Source organism: Notechis scutatus, chromosome 4 (assembly GCF_049901735.1).
Source record: "Notechis scutatus isolate UNSWTSFEM ecotype Mainland chromosome 4, rNotScu1.2, whole genome shotgun sequence".
NCBI lineage: Eukaryota > Metazoa > Chordata > Lepidosauria > Squamata > Elapidae > Notechis > Notechis scutatus.
Genome location: NC_142012.1, coordinates 107,890,897 through 107,916,177, shown reverse-complemented (window position 1 = coordinate 107,916,177; position 25,281 = coordinate 107,890,897). Strand labels below are relative to the sequence as shown.

The 25,281-nt window shown below is 36.1% G+C and overlaps 2 protein-coding genes across 2 annotated transcripts in view; one reads left to right on the top strand and one right to left on the bottom strand.

Annotated features, from left to right (window-relative positions):
- The window catches only part of FANK1 (fibronectin type III and ankyrin repeat domains 1), a 61,232-nt gene extending 46,207 nt beyond the window's left edge, over window positions 1–15,025 (top strand). The window contains exon 12 of the mRNA XM_026667217.2: window positions 14,213–15,025. The gene's annotated coding sequence lies outside the window, so the exon portion shown is untranslated. The remainder of the gene's footprint in view (window positions 1–14,212) is intronic.
- Window positions 181–25,281, bottom strand: part of ADAM12 (ADAM metallopeptidase domain 12) — a 294,207-nt gene continuing 269,106 nt past the window's right edge. Inside the window, exons 17-23 of the mRNA XM_087964323.1 lie at window positions 21,339–21,416; window positions 19,870–19,978; window positions 15,053–15,185; window positions 12,762–12,873; window positions 11,034–11,213; window positions 5,506–5,639; window positions 181–3,935 (exon numbers count right to left, since the gene is read on the bottom strand). Of these exons, the coding sequence (XP_087820449.1) occupies window positions 3,875–3,935; window positions 5,506–5,639; window positions 11,034–11,213; window positions 12,762–12,873; window positions 15,053–15,185; window positions 19,870–19,978; window positions 21,339–21,416 (807 nt within the window). The 3' untranslated portion in view covers window positions 181–3,874. The remainder of the gene's footprint in view (window positions 3,936–5,505; window positions 5,640–11,033; window positions 11,214–12,761; window positions 12,874–15,052; window positions 15,186–19,869; window positions 19,979–21,338; window positions 21,417–25,281) is intronic.

The window sequence follows — 25,281 nt, the reverse complement described above, 5'->3', positions numbered from 1 at the left end:
ATGCCCCAATGCAGACCAACAAAGCGATGATTGAAAACATCACAGATTGGGCTAGGCACCTGCTTTGGTCAAGATGAGGTCTACAAATATTCTGGAGGAAGACCTGTTTCAGGAAATAGTAGTATTACAACTCTAGCTGTAAAAGTAAAATGATGTGCTTTGTTGTAATTAAAAAAAATATTCTCTTAAGTTTATTGATACTTTTATTGACTCCTTTTGTGATAAGGAATAATGGACTCAGTAACAGACAGGTAGAACAGTGTTTCTTCCCACTTATATAATGCTAGATCAGATCAAATTGGCTGGATCATCTGCTGATTTTGGTTGTGATATGCATTTGACTCCTGCCTAACTTATGCACATTGTAGATGTTGTGAGGACCTACACAGAGTTAGTACACAACCTCACGTCTACAATGCCTGCTAGATTGGGACACTAAGAATGCATAGTGTCTTCTAACTGAAGGTTATATCTCTTAAATAGTTTTGCTTCCACTTTTTTTATAAATAAAAAGGAAAAAAATGATGGGGAATTAATATAATACCAAAAAAAAGACTAAATCTTACATAGTTCAATATTTTTATAGGCAGTCTCTTCCTGGGTTTCTTGCTAGGTGAAATAAGTGTCATCTTTTTAATAAGCAATTACAAATTTATTTTGAGTGACAGTTAAATAGAATTAATTTTCTTGGAGAACGGAGGGTCAATGCTCTCAGAAAACCTACAACTATTCAAGAGGCATGAATTATAAAGAATCCTAATAGCACTCGCCAAATCTCATTTTAGAAAACTGAGTTCTACAATCATCAATAACTCTTCCTACTTAGCATAAATATTACATTAATATTTCCAAATGATTTATAAATTAAAATATCAATTATTACTTGGTAACATATGCAAGGTTTATAAACCAAATTGTTTTCTAGATAATTTCACTTTGCTTTATTTTGAGATACGGATATTTTTAACTGATTTCTTTCTAGGTATCACTGCTCTTGTTGCCTAGATACAGAGCATAATAATTGAAAAGTTAAATTAGGCACCAAAAAAGAAATAAAGATCATTTTGTCTTGGTTCTCTCTATTAGGAAGCAAAGATAAGTGACTTTGGAAAATAACATGTTACATATACAACTGGAATGACCCAAGGTCTGGGAATTCAAAGCAGTTTTATGTATTAACAGATGATATTATTGGTCAATTTATAATAATAGGAAATATGTAAAATATAGGGATCCAATTGATTAAATATTTTTATGAGAAAGGAAAAAATAAATGTAGCTCTGTCACTTAAAAAAATGCAGTTATTTTTTATAAACTTGCTAAACCAAGGACAAATATATTTATCTTATGCTTCCCAGCTGCTGTTTGGGCTAAAATAATGTTAATGATATCCTTTAGATGGTAGGTCAGTAATCCATGCTGCTAATGAAATAAGCCTTGAATTGCCGTTTTGCTAGTTATCAGGGGAGAAAATAAATGGTAGAGACTTTCTGACCATAAAGGGACAGCATATGAAAGAGCCTACATTTACATTAGAGGCATGGGAAATTCAATAAATTTTAGGAAGACAAATTGGAAATGACTTACTTCTCTCTCAGAAATCTAAGTGATCAGTGTACATACTACTGGGATAGCTGAACTCAAAATTTGCCATTTTCATAAAAGCACTAGAATTCTGCCCTCTTAAGTGTGGTTCTTTATAATTGGAGATGATCCAAGTATATCTTCAGATAATGAAGGCTCCCTTGGCTAAGCAACATAGATGAACACTGTCCACTAGAGTCAGATACGACTGGACAGGAGAAACCTTTACCTTTTCTATTGTAGCTAATTACAGAGCTACATATTTGGTCATCACCATGCATTAAACTAATGAACAGCATAAGAGGAAGGCAGGTAAATATCAAAATGTTTTTGAAGTGTTGAATTCTTCAAATTGTTTGGCATGCAACAGCCCTCATATAAGAACTGATTAAATTATTTTTATAAAATCAGTGGACATATGGAGATGAAGAGTTAAAAGTGATGGCATGGCAGAGTCACATGTCTGAGAAAGACAAAAGACTGGGTGAATGATTACCAGAGAGCTGCAACAACAACAAAATGAGTTGTGTATCTCCTTGTTGCCATCTAGCTGTCTGCTATTTTTCAGCCTAAATATGGTAGCTTAACTCAAACAGCACCTCTATAGGAATCTACTCTTTGTAAGTGCTAAACACTGTACTCTCACGTGAGTATTCTCGGTTTTCACAAAATATTTTACTGGGTTGATTTTTTCTTTTAGTATGAAACAATGCATTTTTGTTACAGTGCACAGCTACATTTTTTTTTAAATATTACTGCTACAATATGGTTGTAAACCCATGCTGAGTTACTTGCTATTCTGCACATGAAAATATCATATAAATGGTAGGTAAGCATCTGAACTGGGTGTTACGGAACTATAAAGCTACCTATAGGTTTTATGGCTATATGGTCTGTTGCATCACAAAGTAAGAAAAGGATAAGCAGCTTGTGCTGTATTGGTGGAAACCATCAAAGTGTGAGCATCATGGGCATTGTGTGGCATCATGTGGCATCGATGCATCATGGGCATCGTGTGCATGCAGATGTGTATATATCTATACTCACACACATACAGATACATAAACACTGAAGACCGAAAAAATTGAAAAATACATTATGATAGAAATTACACACCATTTCTAATTAAAATGGTGTTCAATATACAGTACTTTAAAAGCTATTTGAAAATCTATACACTATCTTGGAAAACAGGCATTTAACATTACAGTACAGTGAGTTAGGATATACAGTTATGGATAACTATATTTTTGTGTATTACAAAAAAGAAATCACTTGTGTTAGTACAATTAATCTGAAGATTTCTCTAACCCATTGTAATTCTGGAACAGATGACTGACATGTTATAGAACTGAAATAAATACAAGAAATATACTTGAGACTCTTACAATTGAAAATGGATTCTGGGTACTGGATAAAACTGCTGATCTTGGGATAGGTATTTAAGCCTCAAGAGATAATTCAGTGTATATTTAACGTGCATCTGTACCATGATGATGGAAATAACTTTTGTACAACTGACATTTTATATTATTTTCTCCAAAGATGGTTATGTTCCATATGCACAGTTCACTAGAGGTAGGTTGGACTTCCATTTGGTACATGCATAATTACAGTGATTTTTTGGTTGCCTTTGCTCACTATAAACTTTCAAATTATAAGAAAAACAGTATTTCTTGATTTTTGCAAATAGTATTTTTCCATCTTTCTAATGGAATGTCAATAGGAACAGCATTGGCAGTTGTTTGCTTTACCTTCCTGTAAATTGTACACCACAAATTACATTTTGCCTCCATTTTGCCTTTTATTGGCAAACCATAAAAACATAGCTGTATTTGAACTTTCATTGGTCCCTTGATCTCAGCAATTTTATTTCAGTCCTAGTCAGCATCCTACAAAGAATAGATCTAAATGGAACAACAAACACTGAGAGGTATTATATATATATAGCCTGCTGTGAAATTTAAAATGAAGGATGGTTCAAGACTGCTTAAACGTCATAAAAATGGCTTCCATCCTAGGAAAACTTGATTATGATGAAATAATATTTACTACAGTGCTCTGCACTGTAATAAATATGAGTATAAATTAATAATTTATTAGTACCTGAGCAAGGACGCAAACCACCTTCACACACTGTAGCACCAAAGGCAGTAGCTCAGAGTTCTTAAAACAATGGGATATAGAACATTAAACATTCTATTGGTTGATATAAAAATATTAATTTCCAGCTGAAAAATAGTGCAAACTTCTATTTTTTCAGAATAAAAATGGTCATTTCCCCCCATTTCATTTCATATAGACAGCATTGCAGGGCCTAGGCACATGAAGTGGAGGTTTTGGTGCAGGCCTGTTCAACAGAAGAGGGTCAAGGGACAAAAAAGACAAATACATGAAAATTGGGAATTACTAAGATATTTATTTACTTAGTTATTAAATAAACAATTGCTACTTATAGGGATGGGCATGCGATGGTTTCAGGTCACATAAATATCTTGGACCACTTTCCTGAAGCCCATCCATCTGCACCATCAAGTTTAATTTCAGGAGGCTGCAGATGGATGTGGGTGTGCATGTGTACGTACATGTGTGTGTGCAGCTGCACCCAGGACAAGAGACTTTGCTGCAACAGCAGCTCATGGCCTTATTGCCACCCATTTGGATTACGTTGTTAGGTTCTAGTTAGGGATTGCTTTAAAATGGCCCAGAATGCTGTGGCCCATAGGTTTCCTAACATCTGAAAGGAGCACATTACACTATAATACAGTGCTTGCACCAGGGGTGGGATTCTACTGGTTTGCACCTATTTGCTAGAACCGGTTGTTAACATTCTGAGCAGTTTGGAGAACCAGTTGTTAGAAGAAATTACTGGCCTAATCCTGTAAGGAAGGCAGGAAGGAAACATTTTGGTGTTGCTTACAGAAACTGCCTCTCCGTTAACCCTTATTACATTCTTGGCTGGACTAGACTTCCTGTCTCAGGAACGTCCCTGGAGTTTTTTCCCCCCTCCTTTGCTGGTATTTTGCTTCTGTGGAGTGACCATTCAAAGTTACAATGTCACTGAAAAAAGTGACTTATGACCGTTTTTCACACTTACGACTGTTGCAGCATCCCCACAGTCACGAGAGGCCAGGCAAGGAGATGCGTGCCACAATGTGAGTGATATTGAGTTGGCCACTCCCAGCCAGTCACATGACCACCAAGCCATGCCCACAGAACCTGTTGTTAAAAAATTTGAATCCCACCCCTGGCTTGCACGGCTTACCAATCAGCTTCTGAGTGCAATTTAAACTATTGCTTTTAACCTTTAGGCCCTGAGCCTGGTATCAGATTATCTTCACAATCTTCAGCTAGAATCAGCCTGACCAAAATGATCTTTCTGGGAAAAGCAGCTTGTGGCTTTCCCACTTTGGGGAGGGAATAGCTTAAAAGATCTCTTTCATAGAACTTTGGGTGTGATGTCTTTCATTTCTAATGTCTTTCAATTATATTTTAATTTTAAATTTTACATGAATTATAATTAATTCCTCTCTGTGTGTGTGTTTTCATAATATTGGAATATTTTATTCTGATCATTGCCATCTCTAGACCACTAAAGAGCTGGGACAGGTTTATCTCTTTAGCGTACATATTAAAAGTATTAAAATTATGATTTGGGGGATAAGACAAGAAATTGTTTTTCCACAGTATTAAAACCTGCTAAATTAAATAGTCAAAGTTCAGGGTAGAGAAAAGGAATTTTTTTTACATTGTGTACTGCCAGTCTGTGATGGTGAAGTTTATGCTGAAGTTGATTCTTCACGTGACATGTTTATTGCAAAATTAAGCAACTTTGTGCATCATGGTCCTCATAAAATCTGACTTGGGTAACTTCCATCAAAAGCTTAGTGTGAAACATACTAAGAGACAACCAAACTAACCTGACAGGAGCAATTTGAGGCCTAGGTTTTGGAAGCTCAAACATTGTCCTAGAAACAGGATCAAACTGAACGGCTTTGTTCTTCTGAGGATTAGCTGGCAAAGGCTTCTGAGGAGGACTTGGTTTGTAAGGTTCCTACAGTGTGGGAACAAAATCACAATATTGTTGCAATTCATTTATTTTCTTTTATAGATTTTATCTATGCACAATGCAGTCAATGATAAAATACCAAAACATTGTGTATTTTAAAGAATGCTACTAAACAGTTCTTCACAATTTTGTAGTTATAGTTTGTGATAGTTCAGCCAAAAACTGAAGCTCTTTTTGATTTAGCTTTTAATGTTTCTATTATTCATCATCCTGCCCATCCCTCATAACATGCTTTAATTAAAACAACATTTGCATTATATGAGTTTCCATGATTTCTATTTCTAGTAAATAATAATTAAAAAATAATTAAGAAAAAAATACAGTCAGAAAGGACTTCTTGGAATGTATTCAGGGGAGCTATGAAAGAGCTGGCAAAACTGAAGTGCAACAAAAATGCATGGCTTTATTAAGCATACAAATTTATCAACTCTTTTAAAATGCTTTACCTACATAAATCTGTTCTTTATTTCAAATAGAGAACATGACAAGGCACCTAATAAATGTGCCAAGAACGGAAACACAAGATGATCATTGTGTACATTTGTCACTGGGACATTTCCAAATTATAGCAATTTAATATCATTTTTCTGCCAGGCAGCCTGCTAAATGTTATCCTGTCAGTTATACCCTGGTCTTTTTCCTATTAACTGCTTTAAAATAAAACCCAAATTCTTATCAATTCTCATATTCCCCAAAAAGATGCAAAACCAACAAGCATTTTATCATAAAGCACAATAAGCAGGTTCCAGAGATAAGGGATAATTTCAAATAAATGTAAAGTTAAATAGAAGTCTGGCTTTATGAATTATAAACCTGGTGATACATCTAGACTCAAGAGTGAATAAAAAATATCAAACACATTGCTGTTTTTGTTATTTTGATTTATATCCAGCCGTTCTGGCCATAGGACACTTGAATAAGTAGCTCTGGGTTAATTGAAGTGTTTTCTTAACAGTTACAATCTGCAATAAACTCATCTATGTCCTCTAACAAAAAAGGCTGCTATTAAAATTGCATCTGTAATGGACATTTAAAGTTGCTGACTTTTATAACAGAAAAAAATATCAGCTTCTATGCCATTCTTCTGACAGATACAGGGAGAAGAAATACTACTAAAATGTTTATTATGTTATAAATCATGGTTGTCTTTTTTATAGCTTCCAGAGCACAATAGACACTTCAAATATATACTGTGTGTTTTGTCATGAAAGAAATGGTGGCTCCATTTTTTAACTTCACTGTAATTTGTTCATTTTTAGTAAGTACACAATTTCTGAAAACGGCAAAAAACAATCTGAACTCAGAATACAGCTATGTAAACATTGGACTTCTATCTACAGAGATGCTTGTTTGTGAGGCACAACAATGTTATTCAATACCTTTAGCAATATTCTTGCAGGGGATGAAATTATAACAGCATTTTACCATTTATTTATTTATAATTTATCAAACAAATAAAGTTTGTTCTCCCTTAGGCATGGAAGCTGACTAGGTGACTCACTCTAAGCTTTCGCTCTCTCTTACTCACCTCACTTTTTTTTTAATTGTAAGGAAAATAGGAGGAAGGAACATGTGTGCACCTTCAGTTCTACAAAATAAAAGGTCTTATAAATCCAATAAATTAATAAGTACTTTGGCTATATTCTTCAATCAACTAAAATCTATAATTATACCTATATCAGAGTTGGGACAAAAAGACAGTGGATATTAGCTAAGAGTGAGAGAGCAATAACTAAATTAGATAAATAAATAGGGAAAGTCATGCTTTTAAAAATTCTACATTATAGTCTTCATCGGGTATTTGCTTGTGTTTATCAACTTTATTTGACTGAAACTGTCTAGATTCTAGACACCTTACAGAATTTACATAGTAAAAACAATACAAAATTAGAACAAAGTTAATTACAATAGCAAGTAAAGGTAAAAAGTTAAAATTATTCAAAATTGTGTCATATTGCACATAAATTTCCAAACTTTGTAGAAGAGATCATTCGTGTGTATCTGGAAAACCATGGATTGTTTTTCAGAAGGAAACTATTCCAGAGTTTGGGAGATGCCATCAGACTCCCTCATCCTATACCTCCTCTTATCTGGGGACACTTAGATCTCTCTAATTGTCTAGGTAAGGCAAATGGAAACTAATCAGGAAAGTGGTTTCTAAAATGCTGCCAGGCCCCAAATCATATGTGCTCTTATAGTGATCGGCACTTTGAATTATATGCAAAAGTCTATTGGTAATGTAACACCTGCAATAGAGATATGATATGGTTGTGTTATGGCTCATCACTAAGCAAGCATTCCTCTGTGCACCAGACCAGCTCAAGCTTCTGGGTTGATTTTCCAGTGTAGCTCCAAGCACAGCAAATTACAGTGGTCTAATTTCAGCTTGTTTTTAAGACAAGGGCCTGATCAACTGTCTTATGGCTGGTGGTCTGTGTCTTCAGTGAACAGATGTAGGTTAAGGCTCCAAGCATCAGATTCCAATACATTATTTGAGGGGGACTCTAGAGCAAATTGTAGATCATGCTTGCACGTATGTGTGGCAGCTTATTCTTAATTCTAAATCTGAATTTTGCTAGATCCAGTCAAAAGCATGCTTAAGATGGAAGAAACTTGATTCTGAATAATACTAAGTTGCAGGCTAGATAACAACTAACAGTGTGCTTGTACTGTATAGGTAAACCAGAACTTGCAGATAAGTGAAGTAACATAATCACACAATTAACTGACCTACAGTTTTGTTTGTTTGTTTGCTTATTACCAAGTTTCAGGGACAGCTGGTGGTTAGGTCAAACTGCTATATTAATGTTGACTCAAAAAGCAAAGGTTAGCTCATATGTACCCACATAAGCACCTCATACTGCCTTAATATGAATAGAAATACAAATCAGGTAACTAATAATATTAAAGATAAATTAAGAAGAGGGAAAATCCTGCAAGAATCCATCAATTCTCCAGTGTCCCTCTAAGCAAAATGGCATTTTTTATAGTCTGGCTCAGACAATACTAGGGAAGCGGATGAACAAAAACAAGATCAAAGTAATTTCAGTACAGAGACTGGCAATTGCTAAAAAAAAAAAAAAAAGCTGCCAGCTGCATCATACAGTTCCAGCCTAGTGCTTGCAAAAGATAATGAGGTGGTATCATAATTAACACCACCACATTCAGGAGGTTTGTAGAAAGCAGGAGATGGAATAATGTAGTATTTAATTCATGTTTCTTTCAAAAAAAATCTAGATTTGTGGTCTGATTAATCAGATTCCATCAAAAAGTTATTTTACTGTGTTCTGATTTTTGAAGGAATGTGAAAGCTGGCCAAGTCAATGCCAATTTTTTTTTTCAGATGTAAGATCTGCAAGTAAATAGATAAAGTTTAAATAGTGGCAACTTCAGAATTATCAAAATGTTACAAATGAAATATCAAACTTTATAGATTTCTTCAAGCAAGAATTGATGTGGAAACAAAACCAGCAGCAATGTACTGAGGTTACAGAACCCACTCCACTTTTAATCATTGTTATGAAATGCAGTTGTGGTCAATCTGTGGGATTGGTTCAATGTTTCAATCGTTATTGTAACTCTCAGAAATTATGCTGGGGTTTTGATGCTGGCTGTACCGTCAAATGCTTTCAACAAATCAGTGGAGCTGTAATCAGAACATGTGAAGCGGTTAACCTACCATCCTAGCAAAAGAACAATAATAACACCAAGCAACAACAGATGGAAGTGGGCTGGCTCAGAAAACAATAGCTTTGACCAAATTAAATTGAACAAATTTAAAAAGTTGTAATCTGAGAACCAAATAATACATAGCTGGCAAAACCTTAGGATACTGGATGCTGTCCTAAGATATGTAGTTCTAGATAGGGCCAACTACATAGGATAGCTCATTTTCGGATTCCTTCCAAAATGGAAATTTCATCAGTTGCAGTCAACCCCTGCGATGCCATTGTTCCTGTTCAGAAATGAATGTTTTAACACATTCATATATGTGTTTTAACATATCAGAGGCTCCTAGTGCAGAAGTGTCTGGAGAGGGATAAATGATGAAAGGAATATTGTGTCATAATCCCCATTTGCCATTGTGTATGCACTGTGATGTCACATGTGTACAAAAGGGGCAGAGCTTACAATGCAATGATATGACACCGCTTGCGTCATTTTGATGAGAGTATACAATCCTGCAGATGCCTCTACCACATTATTTTCCAGGATGAATCAGCTGAGAGCATAGGCTGAACACAATTTCTCATCTGTAGATCCCTGCTAGAACTACTCAAATATAACATCAATTATTTAGAGACTAGTGACATCCACCTCTTCTGACCCAAAGCAGCAATGTGCCTTGGAGAGGATGTTGGCCCACTAACTGCATCTTTCAGCACTCCTTTAAAGAAGCTTCAGCTTCTTTATGTTTCAATTATGAAAGCACCAATAGAGTGTGACAGTATTACTGTACCTTGTCACTGCTTCTTTAATGCCTCTTTAGTTCAAACATGTTTTCTGTGATCATGCAGCTGGTGCAAACGCAGAAGAAGGTGCAGCTTTTTTTTTTTTAGTGATGTGCCAAAAAGCACGCTCACATTCCCTCTAAAGCAGATTTTCTGCTTTGAACCTGAATAGCAGCACTTCTATACTACCGCTCCTCTTCAACAACGATCCTCCCCTTTTACATCTCTGGTATTAACACTTCCACACTAATACCATTGCATGACCTAATAATGACACGTACAAGCAGTCGTGTGATTTTTCTTGGAGCAAAAATAGCAATAGCTTTTACACTTGTATACACTTCATAGTGCTTTTACAGCCCCCTCTAAGCAGTTTACAGAGTCAGCATATTGCCCCCAACAATTTCGGTCCTCATTTTACCGACCTTGGAAGGATGGAAGGGTGAGTCAACCTTGAGCCTGGTGAGATTCGAACTGCCAAATTGCAGTCAGCCGGCAGTCAGCAGAAGTAGCCTGCAGTACTGCATTCTAAGCACTGCACCACCGTGACTCATAAGAAGAAGCAAAAATGGAAGACAGCTGTGGCATTGTTGAATTCTAGTCAATCTAGCATTCAAACAGCTACTTGACAGCATGTCACAAATATTGTAACACTGGCATTGGAGGAAGACATGCTGAGGGTGACTGGGAATGTTTAGATGAACTATAATTAATTCCATTTACTGTAGCCATTCAGAAGGAAATAAGCTAGTAAAGAAATGCCCAAAGAAATCGAGATTGAAACTGCTTAGGGTTTTCTTGGTAAGACAGGTAGAAATAAAAGGTTAGAAAGGACTATTTATTCTCCATTCAAAGAAATCTCAATTTAGTTTGGCTCTCTGGAATTTGCAGGTTCTGTAGAAATGGAGGTGAGGGGAAAACAACATACCAGGTCAAATTTCAGAGGGGGCTTGGTGGGCAGCACCTTTCCAAATACAGACTGTTGACTGGAAAGCTCACAAAGATGTGGCTGGACCCTCTCTGGTGGACTCCATTTCGATACATCCTGGGCCTTCACAAAGTAGCTAATATCCCTTTTCTGACACTGGAGCAATTGTACGTTGTTTCTCTATAGACCATAAAAACAATATGCAAATAAATTGCAGTTTAAGTACACTGCATATGGCACAACTAAAACTAAGCATTTCAAGTTCAGTTTATTGCAGTTAAAGAAAAGCAGATGAGAAGAACCCAGGGAAAAAGTAAATGCTATGAACAAAATTATCTTTCCCACTGAAATAAATGTTAAAATCATTTGGGCTGAATTGTGCCAATATGCTTCTTCTCAGACATACAAATTAATGGTTAAATGTCACTGCTTTCAGGGCTGGTTTAAATGGCTCTTCCTTTTTAATATGCCCTCTTTATTTTTCCTGAAGTCAACTAACAACCAATTAACAGCATACTCAAACACTAATCCTTGGATGTTTAAAAAGCATTATTTCTGTCTAAGAGAACTGGCTGCAATCCAGAAACCAGTACATTTATTTGTTTCAGCTCTTAAAATCTTCATTCGTCTAGAGCATGGAAACCAGTATGCATTTTCCAATCTGGCTGTGTTGATTTGATTTCATTCATTAACCAAATTTGTGTTTTGCTTTCTTTATTTGACAGAGGCTCTATTGGTGCATACCTTAGTTGTTTCATGCACAGATTATTGCAATAGTCTCTTGGCAGGGTTTTTCCATGGTCTTAGACAAACCAGAACAATGACATTCAGGCTATTCTGGACCCTATGGGTTTTTTCAGAATTCATTGCTCAGGAGGGGTTCTAATTGGCTCCTGAGAATAGCCGGAATCTGTTTTAAACAAGAAATTCTCATAGCTGAAGTTTTCTGGTTCATAAGGGCGAGAGGAAAGGAAGGAGAGGAGGAACAAGTAATCAAATGTGCATCACTAGGTGGCATTTGCCCTTTATGTAATTCCATTGTCACATTGTAATAGGCATTTGTAATAGTTTGTCATCAGTGGTAATGAACTTCCTAATACCAATAGGAACATCCTAAAAACCTCTTTATTTATTAACATCCCCCTCCCTACAAACCTCTTGACGTATTATGTTCTCTGGGCAGGTTTTTCTTTCTGTTGCCTCCTTAAGTGGATGTATAATTTCTTTTATTTAATTAGCATGTTTAACTAGAAGGCTCTGTTTATCCCACCTTGCACTCATTAGGATGGGCAGTTTCAAGGTTAATTCTTTTTTTTATAGAAATTCCGGATATATTTGCACTTGGCTGTACTGTAGGGTGTTGTCAATAGCATGGTTGCAATGGTTAGTGTGTATTAATTGGCAGGTTGTTACATTTTGAATTCTTTGGGGGGATGACAGTTTTGTAATTACTGTGTTTCTCTGACTTGTGCTGCAGGTTGGAAAAGGCATATAACACATAAAAATTATAAATAATAACTACTGAGAAAAACATTAAAATCATTTTTAATGATATCCAATTAAATATACTTAGACATAGGTGCTAACAGGTCTAAAGGTTGCTCAAATCCTGGAAGAAGGCAATGACAAATTATTGATAATAAAGAAACTACACAGCTATGTCCATATAGACACTTGAAGCTGAGTTGACTCGAGGGAATCTTTAACTTTACTTTATATAAAACCCACCTTGGGTGTGGTTGAATTTTGTGGCTGTTTGGCTAGTTTCTTACTGATGGATGCTGCAGTATGAACATGATTAGATTCAGATGAACTGGAAGGCCTTGTTTGACTCACAGACCTGCAATGCAAACACACTCATTAAAAAATAGCTACTGCTTGGAAAATATAACATCAGGGTTATAGTTTGATATAACGCTCCTTTATCTTTATTTTATTTTTTTAGTAACAGTGACTGCAAAATCCATCCATTACTCTTGCAAGAATAAAAATATTGATTTTGTTGTTGTTTAGAACCACTAGTCTGTTAAATTAGCTCTGGCAATCTGTGGAAATGATGCTTTATAGCCCCCAAGGGATACTTCTAATGAAGCTGGTGTTTAAGAAGTAATGACCTTCGCTATGGATATCGTGCTTCATTCAATGGGCTAGAGACAAAAGGCTACTTCCAATCTTTCAATATTTCAAGCAGGCAAATGCCTTCCACTTTTTAATTGCTTACCACAAAACAAAATGAGAAACAACAACAAGAACATCACAAAGTGCTGTGGTCTTGATTTAGTGCAAGAAAAAACCCCAAACAATTTATATTCACAATACAGTATTTCAGCTCATCTTTCTAATATACCTACATTACACAAAACAACTACACTTAAATTATCTACTATAAACAATGATCTCAACCAAAAGGTAACAAAAGTAAGCAAATGAGGTTAAAAACAATTTTATTTCAAATATTACATAAGGTTTTCAAGGTCTTAAAACTTGGTATTCCTTTTCGTGAAATAGCAACTGAAAAGCCTTTCACTTTGTTTAGGTAATTTATTTCATCATAGGTAAGACTAAAAGCTTCACTATCTGAGATGAATGAATAGGAGAAAATAACCCCTTCAATATCTTATCCATTTTAGGTATTAAAAGAAACATCTCCAGTCCCACCCAGTAATGGATTGTCAACTGGCTCAGATATAGCAAAATAAGCATACGAACTCCCTGACAAATACAAATACTGAGTGTAATATTTATATGCTTTAATTATGCCGATTGTTTTGTTTTACTTTGTATCTTGATGATCACCTTGGTAGAATACAAAGGTGGGATATCAATCGAATTAATAAAATAATATCTCCTTCTTAAGAGAAATTTTCCTGGACAAGGAAGGAAAAAGTTAATTCCCGACTCCACACCAGCTCCAATCTCATTAAGACTACTTTCCTCAGATGATGCTTTACATTTTTAAAAAAGAAGAAATCCATATGAGAGACATGATGCCTCATTGTTGGCAAAATCAGATTTTATTCTGTTGAGGGACCCAATTCTGCAGCGATACTGAGCTGAAGGGTTAAATGCTAATGACTAGTAGGGCTAAAGCAAATAGTTGATGGAACTAGAATGCAAAGTGAGTGAGGTTAACTTTTATTTCTTTTTCTGACATTTTTCTTTCTTTCTTCTCTTCCCAGGCAATAGCTACAAGCGAAGAGGCATTCAAATTTAAAAAAAAAATCAAAAGTGTCCAAGAGTTTTGATCACCACATGTGGTTTTATACTGTTGCTCCAGGCCACCCATTCCTGCTTTAGTGGATCTTCTGTGTTTTTAATTCCTCTAATAACTCCTCATATGTTGCTTCTGTTTTGAACTAAGAGCATCCCTTTTGACCTTTGACACACACTACACTTGTTCAATTTCATATATGAATAAGAACAAACTACACATTCACACAGAACCTTACTTCTAACTGAATAAACTGAAATGTGTCATTGTAATACATGATATTAATGAAAGAATACAGAATTAGCTATTGGTCTGAGTTCCGAGCTCGGCAATTTGGTTGCAAACGTTTCATCACCATTCGAGGAGACATTGCCAGTGTGCTTTGAATTGCACTCATCTGTCAGAGCACTGGCCTTTAAATACCTTTTTATGTAATGCAAATTAGTGTGGATGTTGTTTGTTCGGCTACTTCTGAGTCATGGTCTGACTTCGGACTGTTTGATTGGCTGGCTGTTGTTACCAAGGCATGGTCTTTGGTTTTAAGTACTGTCTGTGTGATGTAAATTAATGTTGTTTGTTTGGATACTGCTGAGTCATGGTCTGGTTTCGGGTCTATTTGAATGGCTGGTTGTTGTTCCTGAGACGTGGTCTGATTTCTATATAGCCCAACTACCAACCTGAGCTACTTATATTCAAATACATTTCAATATAGGTAATATTCATTCTGGAAGACATTGATCAGCAATAGACAATGGGTAGTTTTTCCTGAGGTTGCAGTTTCAAAAAAGAGCAATGTTAAATACCATACCTAAGTTTCTCTATTGTAGTCTTCTTATTAATAAAGAACACTCTAATCAAGATCTTCCTCTTGAAGTACACAAGTAAACTGGCCGCCAGAAGGCACAGGATGGTTATAAGTATTGCAATTAAGCTTCTGTTATCTAAAACAAACAAACCCATCATCCTTAATTAAAAAGAAGGTTAAATAAAAAATCACTTACTTAGGATTTGGGGTAGCAGTATTTCTAATCTGCAATCATGCAAACACACACACACACACACACACACACACACGCACACAAAGAACTATTAAGGACTAATTTTGAAGTTAGATAAAAGGCATGGTTACAGATATTCTGTGCTTTCATCTTCTATGGCTCAAATAATGTAGCAATGAATAAACTAGATTTCCCTAAGGTGATAGTCTTACCCAAATAGGGATCACTGTTCCTTATTGACCACTCTGGTTGAGATTATGAAAGCACAGTTCTGGCACATCTGAAGAGCCACACTTGAGAAAAACTAAGCAAAGTTGGCCAACATATATGGGGAAATTAAAGTCACATCACTCCTTCACAAGAAATTGCCCTGTCTTTCTAGAATTGATGTTCTTTATCATTTTTGGGCATATAACACAATATAACTATTACATCAATATCGATAAGAGATTGTAGGCATGTTTGTAGGTGTGTGATGAAGGAAGGAAGGAAAGAAGGAAGGAAGGAAGGAAGGAAGGAAGGAAGGAAGGAAGGAAGGAAGGAAGGAAGGAAGGAAGGAAGGACTCATTTAATTATAACAGTTGGGACCGGCAACTCCATCGCTTTATCCATGATGTGACAGTTAAGCAACACATCACATGATTGCAACTTGTAATTTTACTGTCAGCCAATCCACTGACTGTTGGTCAGAATCTGGCTGTGAAGCATGCAAATGGTGATCACATGACCTAATTTTGACACAGGGGAGCAGACTTTCATTTTCCCAAGCTTTTTAATCATAGTTTAATTCACATTGTTTTAGATAAGTCAACCTCCTTGCTTCTGCCTAGCTTGTATGGTATCTTTATATTTTGTTGGATATTTATTTATTTATTTCTTGAATTTATATTGGAGATTCAAATTTATCATTTTATGTATCCTTTTTAGTTTGATTGTGGTAAACAGCCCACAGAATTTCAGCTATTGAGAAGTTTGAAAAGTCGTATGTAAATACAAATTTAGCACAGAACAGTGGGTTTCTACCTCTATTTAGAATTAAAAATATTTTGTGTCTACTTATTTTTAACTTATATTTATTTAAAATGCAATAGCAGTAGCACAGACTTATATACCACTTTATAGTGATTTACAGTACTCTCTGGGTGGTTTACAATGTAAGCATATTCCCCCCCAACAATCTGGGCCCTCATTTACCACCCTTGGAAAGATGGAAGGTTGAGTCAACTTTGAGCCAGTCAGGATTGAACTCCTGACTGTGGGTAGAGTTAGCCTACAATATTGTATTCTAATCACTGCACCACCACAGCCATAAATCTGTCCTGTGATATCTCCTTCCAAGCAAAACTAACTTGCTCTGAAATAAATAACACTTGAATGTTTCTTTGTCCTTCTGTTGAAGGCCGAGACTTACATTTCTGGCAAATAGCATAAGCTACTACTGTATCTGGTGACAGGCCAGGAAAAATGAAAGAGATCAGGCATCCCTAATGTTTTTGGTGCCATTTCTTACTCTCTTCCCATCCTGTACCCATTTATTTGTTGGCATTATCAATTCTATTCACTGCATGTGTGAAAGGACAGATTGTGCCCTTCCTTGACCTCCAGAATAAATTGAAATCAATGGGAAAAAGATCAATATATCACAATCCTATTTAAATTACCGGGAAAGAGATTGAGCAGAATGTGCTTAGCATTAATGTGATCATATCCATGGACTTTATTAGGTTTATTTGTTATGATAAAGAGTTGGATGAAAGAGGCTTCAAATGAAAAAGCAGAATGCAAAGACATGAACACATCCAAACTTCACAGTGTTGTTACTTGGCTTTATATAGTCAGTAGGAATGCTGCTGAATATAAGTAATGTTGAACTGTGATTAAATTCACTTATTCAACTCCTGGGAATTTTTGTTTTGTTTTTGCTATTATAATTCCAAGAAGGGATTCTTGTCTGAATAAGAACGGGTTTTTTTTTAAATCTAAACTTCATTTTACTATAAAATCATTATGCCACTGTACTGATACAGAGATTTGTATGATGTCACAAACTCACCTCACTATCATAACTTTGCAGTAAATGCCATCTCATTTAATTGGAATAATGCTGTCTATCCCTTCCACCCCCTCCAAATTGAGATCATTTCCAAACTTCAACGGTAGGCATGAAGGTAGCGCTGATTCTGTTCTTACCACCCAGTCAACATAGAAATATCTTTACAGACTTCAAAGGTTTGGTTGTATATGATTTACAAGAGGAAAATCAATTCCTACCCAATTTCAGGCACAGATAAAGCTGTCTTAAGACTTGCAGGCAGAATAAATATATTTTTAGGGGGTTGCCAAAAAATGAAAGGTTAAAGAACTAGAAAAGTTTTCCTATCAATCCACACATACAAAGAACCCTGTGGAAAAATTGATGATTCTTAAGTACGTAGGCTGGGAAGGACTCTGCTTTTCTTAGCAATTATTGCCTACTGCATAGGTAGCTGTTTATTTAATATGTAGCTCTTTAACAAAGTTAACTTGGAGGATCACAAGATATTTAAATTTTAAAATTCAAAAGAAATATCAATGCATGTGTATGTGCTCCTACTCACCTGTATACCTTCTAAATTCTTTTTCTTGAATGACAGTTGTGTGAGGTGATCTTATACGAATCAGCGGATCTTACTTGAATCAACTTAGTTATTACTAAGTTTCCTACTTAATCAGTTATCACATCTTTAGTTAAAGAATCGAAAGAATGATGTGGAAAATGTCAACAATAATCTAAGGATATCAAAACTGAAGTCTATACTGTCTGTGATTTATTAAGCCAAGACAGTTTAAGATTAGGGCTGTTGTCTAGGATAGCAAAGTATGCTATATGCAGATGAAGTTTAGGTGACCCATATGAGGAACCTAGTGTTACATCTGCCTTTTTCACAATGGGTGTAAGAAACAGTTAGATAAAGTTCAAGGTTGGACTGCAAAGGATATGAGGATTGGCTAGCCACGTGTACAACTTCACAGCTGGCTATGCTACCTAATCTCCCTGAACATCTCTGCAAAATATGTTTAGGTATTTTACCCTAATGGAAGGATGTTTGCCAATTCCCTTAGCAAAAAGTTAATTTCATTATTCTGCAAGAGCAATTCAATATTAACAAATTTCAGAGCCTTCTAGAAATGAAACATTGATATTTACAATTAATGGGAGAAAATTACTTTTGCCTCTTGGAAATTCCCAAACTTTGTATGGGATAGCGCTAACAAAAACACCCATGAAGTTTGCTCTGCAGAATTTAAATACAGTGAAGTTATTTGTTTGAGGTGCAAATCTAATAGTGCTGATTTTGCAGTACCCCATGACCTCCTCGCAACAAAGCAGCAGTAGTGTATAAATATAGAGTTAAGATTTTCCTCTGCATTCTCTCTTTACCTTTCATTCTCTCTATTCTTGTCCAACACTGCTAATTGGAGATACTTTTTCTGTAGGCACACATGAATGGAACGGAATGGAATGGAATGGAATGGAATGGAATAGAATAGAATAGAATAGAATAGAATAGAATAGAATAGAATAGAATAGAATAGAATAGAATAGTTGAAAGGAACCTTGAAGGTCTTCTAGTCCAACTTGCTCAAGTAGGAGACCCTATACCATTCTGGACAAATGACTGTCCAATCTCTTTTTTAAAACCTCCAGTGATGGAGCTGTCACAGTTTCCAAAAGCAAGCTGTTCCAGTTATTGATAGTTTTATCAGGAAATTTCTCATTTCTAGGCTGGATCTCTCCTTGATTAGTTTCCGTCTTTTCCTTCTTGTCCCGCCTTCAGGCGCTTTCTTGTCCTGCCTTCAGGTGCTTCCTTGTGGCAGCTAGATCCTAGGCCTTTGCCTATATATTTCCTATAAATAAATTCACCTTCTGTTGTAAGTATTAAATCATTCTCAGGGATGCTTGGAAGCATATTTAGAATGGTTCAACCTCCAACATTATTATGTGAGTACTCAAATTTACCATTGCTCTGGCTCTATGGGACAGAAACTACAATCCTGATCTTTGGCTCTATGGGACAGTGACTATAATCCTTATCTCTCAGGACAACGGGGTTTAAAAAGCACAGCATTCAATCAGATGAAGGAATTGGTAGATATGGAGAAGAAGATTAAAAAACACAGTCCTTCCAAGAGTTCATCAGTGATCTTAAGTTTCCTCTCACTGTATTACATTGCTTGTTCCGGTCTGTCACTTATATTATGCTGCTGTCATCTGAAAGACCCAATGCTATTATATAAAAGAGTCAACAGGACAAAGGCAAAAGACATGAAGATGTGCCAGCACAAAACAATGGAAGAGAAAGAATTTATTTGGGAAGGTCTATGGAGGAGAATGAACAGTCTTTTGTTACCATAAATGGACAAAGGCACAATCAGTAAATTACATCTGTAACTACTTTTGCAATTCAAGTGAAACAAGGCACCACCCTACACATAATCCAATTTGTTTATATCTGCAATGGCAGCTAGAAGTGGATACTGAGATAAAAAAACTAGATCCCTAGATAATCTGATATCCAAAGCATAATCTGATGTCCAAAGCCAGTTCCTCCATTTATCTTTTCTTTTCTTTTGTCTGTTTACTCACCAGATTGTCGTACTGGCCCACTGTCAACACTGCCACCAAATCCTGCCTTGTCACAAAAGGGAGGACCCCAATGAGCCTCACAGTGGCAATTTTTTTTATTGTTGCAGACCTCAAAAGCAAAAGCATGTACACATATGAACATGGAAAACACTACCAAAGATTTATGCCTATCATAAAAATAAAAAAAAAGTAAATAAGGTACAGCAATCATACTTTGTGATGTTACAAAGACTACACCCTTTTATAGATTGTTCCAAATGTAACTCCAAGTGGAACAAAACTAATTGACTCCAGAATTAAAAAGTGTAGGATTACAGTACCTGCGTCCAGAATGATTTTGATAGCATTTTTTCTTCTACAATGTCCCCTTGAAGGAATGTAGACAATTTACTAGTTTGGAAGCTGCAATTCCAAAGGATGTAAATCTGATGTTACAACAGATCAAGGGCCCAGTATTTTGGGTCTCCCAATGGCCATAGTTACCTAACAATATTGTCACTAGATTGTTGCCATGCTAGAAGATTATGGAAAGGCAGCCCATTTTTCAAAGAGTTTGTTTGTCCCTAGAGTGTTATATATGCATTATTGTGAATAAGTTTAGTTCTCAGATTTACTAAATAAGTTTAAATTGCACCTAGTCTCACAAGACTGAAGAAGCTACAATGAAAATAGGTGACCAGTGGGTTCTCATTTGTGGTTTGGGCATAGATAGTTAAGTGTCTTACCGAAATACTTGTGAACACTGATGTATGCTAGAACAAAATATGCAAAATATTTAAGCATATGTGGCTAAGTTAAGCACTGCCTAAAAAGGAGCCTCCATCTTTGAAATTTAGAAGGTTGATCATTCAAGACAGAAAGAAATCATATCAGCTCCTATTATCATATATACATTCTGTCTTGTTTGATTATCTGAAACACTGTTTACAGTAATGGTGGATTATGCTTTTACTATATTTATATTTTAATTTCATAATTGATTTTCTCCCTGAACATTTCCTTAGAGACCTGAAGGATGGGCTGACTCACTAAATGTTTTCACTTCATTTTTTTTTGTAAAACATTTTAAAAATATTTCAGTTCTGTTACATCTCCTTGGCTGAACATGCCTATCCTCTGTTCCAAACAGATGGATATATTTGAAAGAATCCTTCACCCCAGCCTATTATGCCTGAAACATTAACAAGAGCATAAGTGAATTCATTCTAGTTTTTAAACTGCTGAATGTTAATTTTTGTAAAGATAAGGTCACCGTGACCAGCAATATTGCTTTGTCAAATAAAAGCCACATTTCCTTTCTTGGACATTGAAAGGGCATTGAAAATTGATCTTTCTGGAAGCAGAGGCTGAAAAAAAACCTGACAGATATATTACAAAGAAATCACCGTTTTAAGCGCTGTAATCAATGAATGATTTATTGCTCAGCTGGAGATTGACTAACTATAAAAAATTGAATCTGTAATGCTTACCCCACGTCTGTGACATTTTGTCGCACATTCATGAACACCAAATATACTGGTGTTTTGGCAGCGGCGATTAAGACAGATCTGTAAAGACATAAGAACAGGCAAAAGAAAATTTATGGTATAAAGACCAAACAACTGGATTTTTCTTTCTGTACTGTATTTCTAATTCAACACAGAATTTCAAATCTCTTCTGGTTATGATTTTAAACTAAATTTTGATTTAGTATATTTAATAAATCTATCAACCAATATTGCACCATGAAATAACATAGCAAGATGCTAAGACCTAAAGGGTTCTGAATGAAATATTTATTTATTACTTATTTATTTATTTGATTTGTCAATTGCTTACAAGATAATAGGTATAAGTATAAACATAGTTATGAATATATGAAATGGATACATATAAGAAAAATAAAAAGAAACAATAGGACACGGATGGTAGGCACGTTGGTGCGCTTGTGCACGCCCCCTACAGGCCTCTTAGGAAAGGGGTGAGGTAAACAGTAGACAGTTTAAGATTAAAGTTTTTGGGGTTTGGGGAAGAAACCACAGTGTCAGGTAGAGTATTCCAGACATTGACCACTCTGTTGCTGAAGTCGTATTTCCTGCAATCAAATTTGGTGCGGTTAACCTTGAGTTTGTATCTATTGTGTACTCTTGTATTGTTATGGTTGAAGCTGAAGTATTCATTGACAGGTAAGACATTGCAATGTATGATTTTATATACTATATTTAGATCTGACCGAAGGCGATGTAGTTCTAGGTTTTCTAGGTCTAGAGTTTTGAGTCTGGTGGCATAAGGTATTCTGCAACGATTAGAGGAGCGGAGAACTCTTCTTGTGAAATATTTCTGGACTTTCTCAACTGTGTTAATATCAGATACGTAATGTGGGTTCCAGACTGATGAGCTGTATTCGAGTATTGGTCTAGCAAATGTTTTGTATGCTCTAGTTATTAGTGTAATATTACCAGAGAAAAAGCTACGTAAGATTAGGTTAACAACTCTTAACGCCCCAGCCATGGCCATGTACTGTAGGTCCATGAGGAATTCTTAACTAAAGCTTATTGGAAACTAGATATGCATATTTTGGGATGGGATGAGTGGGCCACCAAACTGCTTTTTTAAGTGTGTGGCACCTACCAGAAAGAATTTATTTATCTAGATTTACATTGGGTCTATTTGGAAGTTCAGCAAATATTACAAATATACTGTTAATTTTCACCACTTCCTTCTCTGAAGATAATGGAAAGTAATCCTATATGTGAACATCATTGCTGTGTGTAGGTGTATTCAAGTCGGTTTTTGACTCCTGCATAGATTTTGGCAACTGCATAAATTAGTGTCTGCAATTTTCTTGGCAAGATTTTTAAAAAGTGGTTTGCCATTGTCCCCTTCCTAGGCTGACAGAAGGTCACCCAACTATCTTTGTGCCTAAGGCGGGACAAGTACTCACAGTCTTCTGGTTTCTAGCCTGGTGCTTCAATCACAAACTGACCGAATGAACATCACTGTTTGTGGAAACCTAAGTCAGCATTCCTCGACATGATGGAAGAGTTGGTGTACCCTCTTACATCCAACAATGGATGGAAACTAATCAAGAAGAGAAGCAACCTGAAATTAAGGAGAAACTTCCTAACAGCGAGAACAATTAACCAGTGGAACAGCTTGCCTCGTGAAGCTGTAGGGAGGTTCACTGGAGGTTTCTTAGGAAGAGACTGGACAGCCACTTGCCTGAAATGTATATGGTGTCCTGTTTGAACAGGGGGTTGGACTAGAAGGCCTCCAAGGTTCCTTCAAGCTCTATTCTGATTGATTAACTATGGCACTGTCCAAATTTGCATGATCCCTGTTTGTCCAATTTGAGGTGAGGTGGGGTGCGGGTTGAGTTTGGGTAAGGTTATATAAGAGAGACAAAAGAGAACAGGAATAAGATAAGGGGGCAAAGGTTCACCTCATGAATTACCATCTGCATGACAGAAGTGGAAAATCTGCTCTTCATCAATGTGAAGAGAAGCTAGTTTGAATTTAAATTTTAGAAGTCAGAGGCTTCTTACGGATGCAAACACAATTATGCAATATCATGCCAAAGAATTTTGTTCATCCAAGATATTTGTCAAAGCCTTTCTCTTCAACAATGGCATCTATATTAAGAGGCTTTAAAAAAAAGAATAATGTCAGAAGCAATTTGTGATAAGGTCAGCATTGGGGTGGAAAGCAACAGCTTGAAAAAACTCCCAAATATTTAAAAATTGAAAATTCAAAATGGGTAATGGCAGCGTTTTCTATTTTTTCTTCTTTCTGAAGAAGAACCCATAATAGCTAAAATATTTCAAATGTTGCCAGAGGTTAATTTCTGTCCACTATATATTAAGCCTATCTCACCCCCCCCCCCCAAATTAAACTGCTTTCCTTTGTAAATTAGATGTATATGGACTCAAAGTTTAAACAGAATCATCATTTTATTGCAGGGTTAAATTAGCATTTGCCTGAGAAAATACATTTATCTTTTATTTATAGGGAAATGAATAAGAGGGAGTGGCATGTAATCGAATGTTCATTGTTCATGGAATCATCATAGAGAGTTAACTTCACTATTTCACTGGAGCTGAAACACAGGGACAGAGAAAGATTGACATCCCTATAAAAGCAGACTCACAATGCAAACTAAAATGACCCACTTACAGAGTGCCTGATATATCATCAGAGTAGAAGAAAGATTATACGGTGCAGGAATGGGTATTAATGCCAGGTCAACAATCAGATCTCTCCCATAATATCTGCTCTCCTTTAATTTGGGGACTTATTTCAGCAGGGCTAAAAGCCAGGCACAATTTTTATGAGCAGGCAGGGGGCAAAATGAAGCAGAACAGAATACTGACGCTTAATCAGGGTAGATTTTCCCTCTAGGGAAAGGGGAAATTAGGAAAGAAATGAAAGGGAACCGGCTTCACAACAAATAAAATATACCACTGAAGCCTCACAACAAACAAACAAACCATTCAGTATCCTATGGCACACCAAATTGTTTCTTTTTATTTACTTATTGCATTTATAACTCAACAGAAAAGAGCTCTCAGGGGGTCTATATTGGATCCTCTCCTAATTTTAATATCTCAAAACAGCCCTATAAACACTGCTCAGCTAGAGGAGAGTGACAGGCCAATGGCTGGATGACCACACTCCATTAAAGTGACTGCTATTAAAATAAGAACAAAGATGAATTAAAAGCAGCTTCTCCTCCTCCTCCTCCTTCCTCCTCCTCCTCCAAGTGTATTCCCGCAGATGTAGGGTCTGCTTTTCAGATAATTGAATACCACTTTGCACGGTTAGCTGTGTCTCTTGATGGTATCTTGCCATCTCTGCTTTGGATGACTGCAAGATCGCCGGCCATCAGGTTCTAGTTGGTAGGCTGTGTTGGCAACGGTGGAAGGTGCTGCTCTCTGGACATGTCCATACCAGTGGAGCCATCCAGGCAGCAGTTTCCACTGTTTCCAAGACAGCCTACCAACTAGAAGCAGGTGATTGTACATTTTAATTCCATTGATTTAAATAACTATGGGTCTCATTGTTGGGGAAGACGTGCAAGCCACTCTCCCCCTCAGCATCCCTGCAGGCCACACGATGTCATCCTGGATATGGACGCCTTTTATAAAAGGATGGATTATTGGTACAGAGGATTTTAAAGATTAATATTCAACTGAAGCAGGAAATTGTCTTTTAAGGATTAAAGGATAAATAGATAAAAGCCATGGAAGACTATTCCAATATATGATTAAAGCAGCAGAATTATTATATGTGCATAGTTAGAAAGATTCTATGTCGGAATGGTTGGTGAAGTTGACATATTTGAAACAGTTAAACTGATTTCTTTGATTAGAAAAAAGACATTATCTATTTTCATTGATGATAGGAAGCCTCTTATAGACTTTTTGCATAAAAATA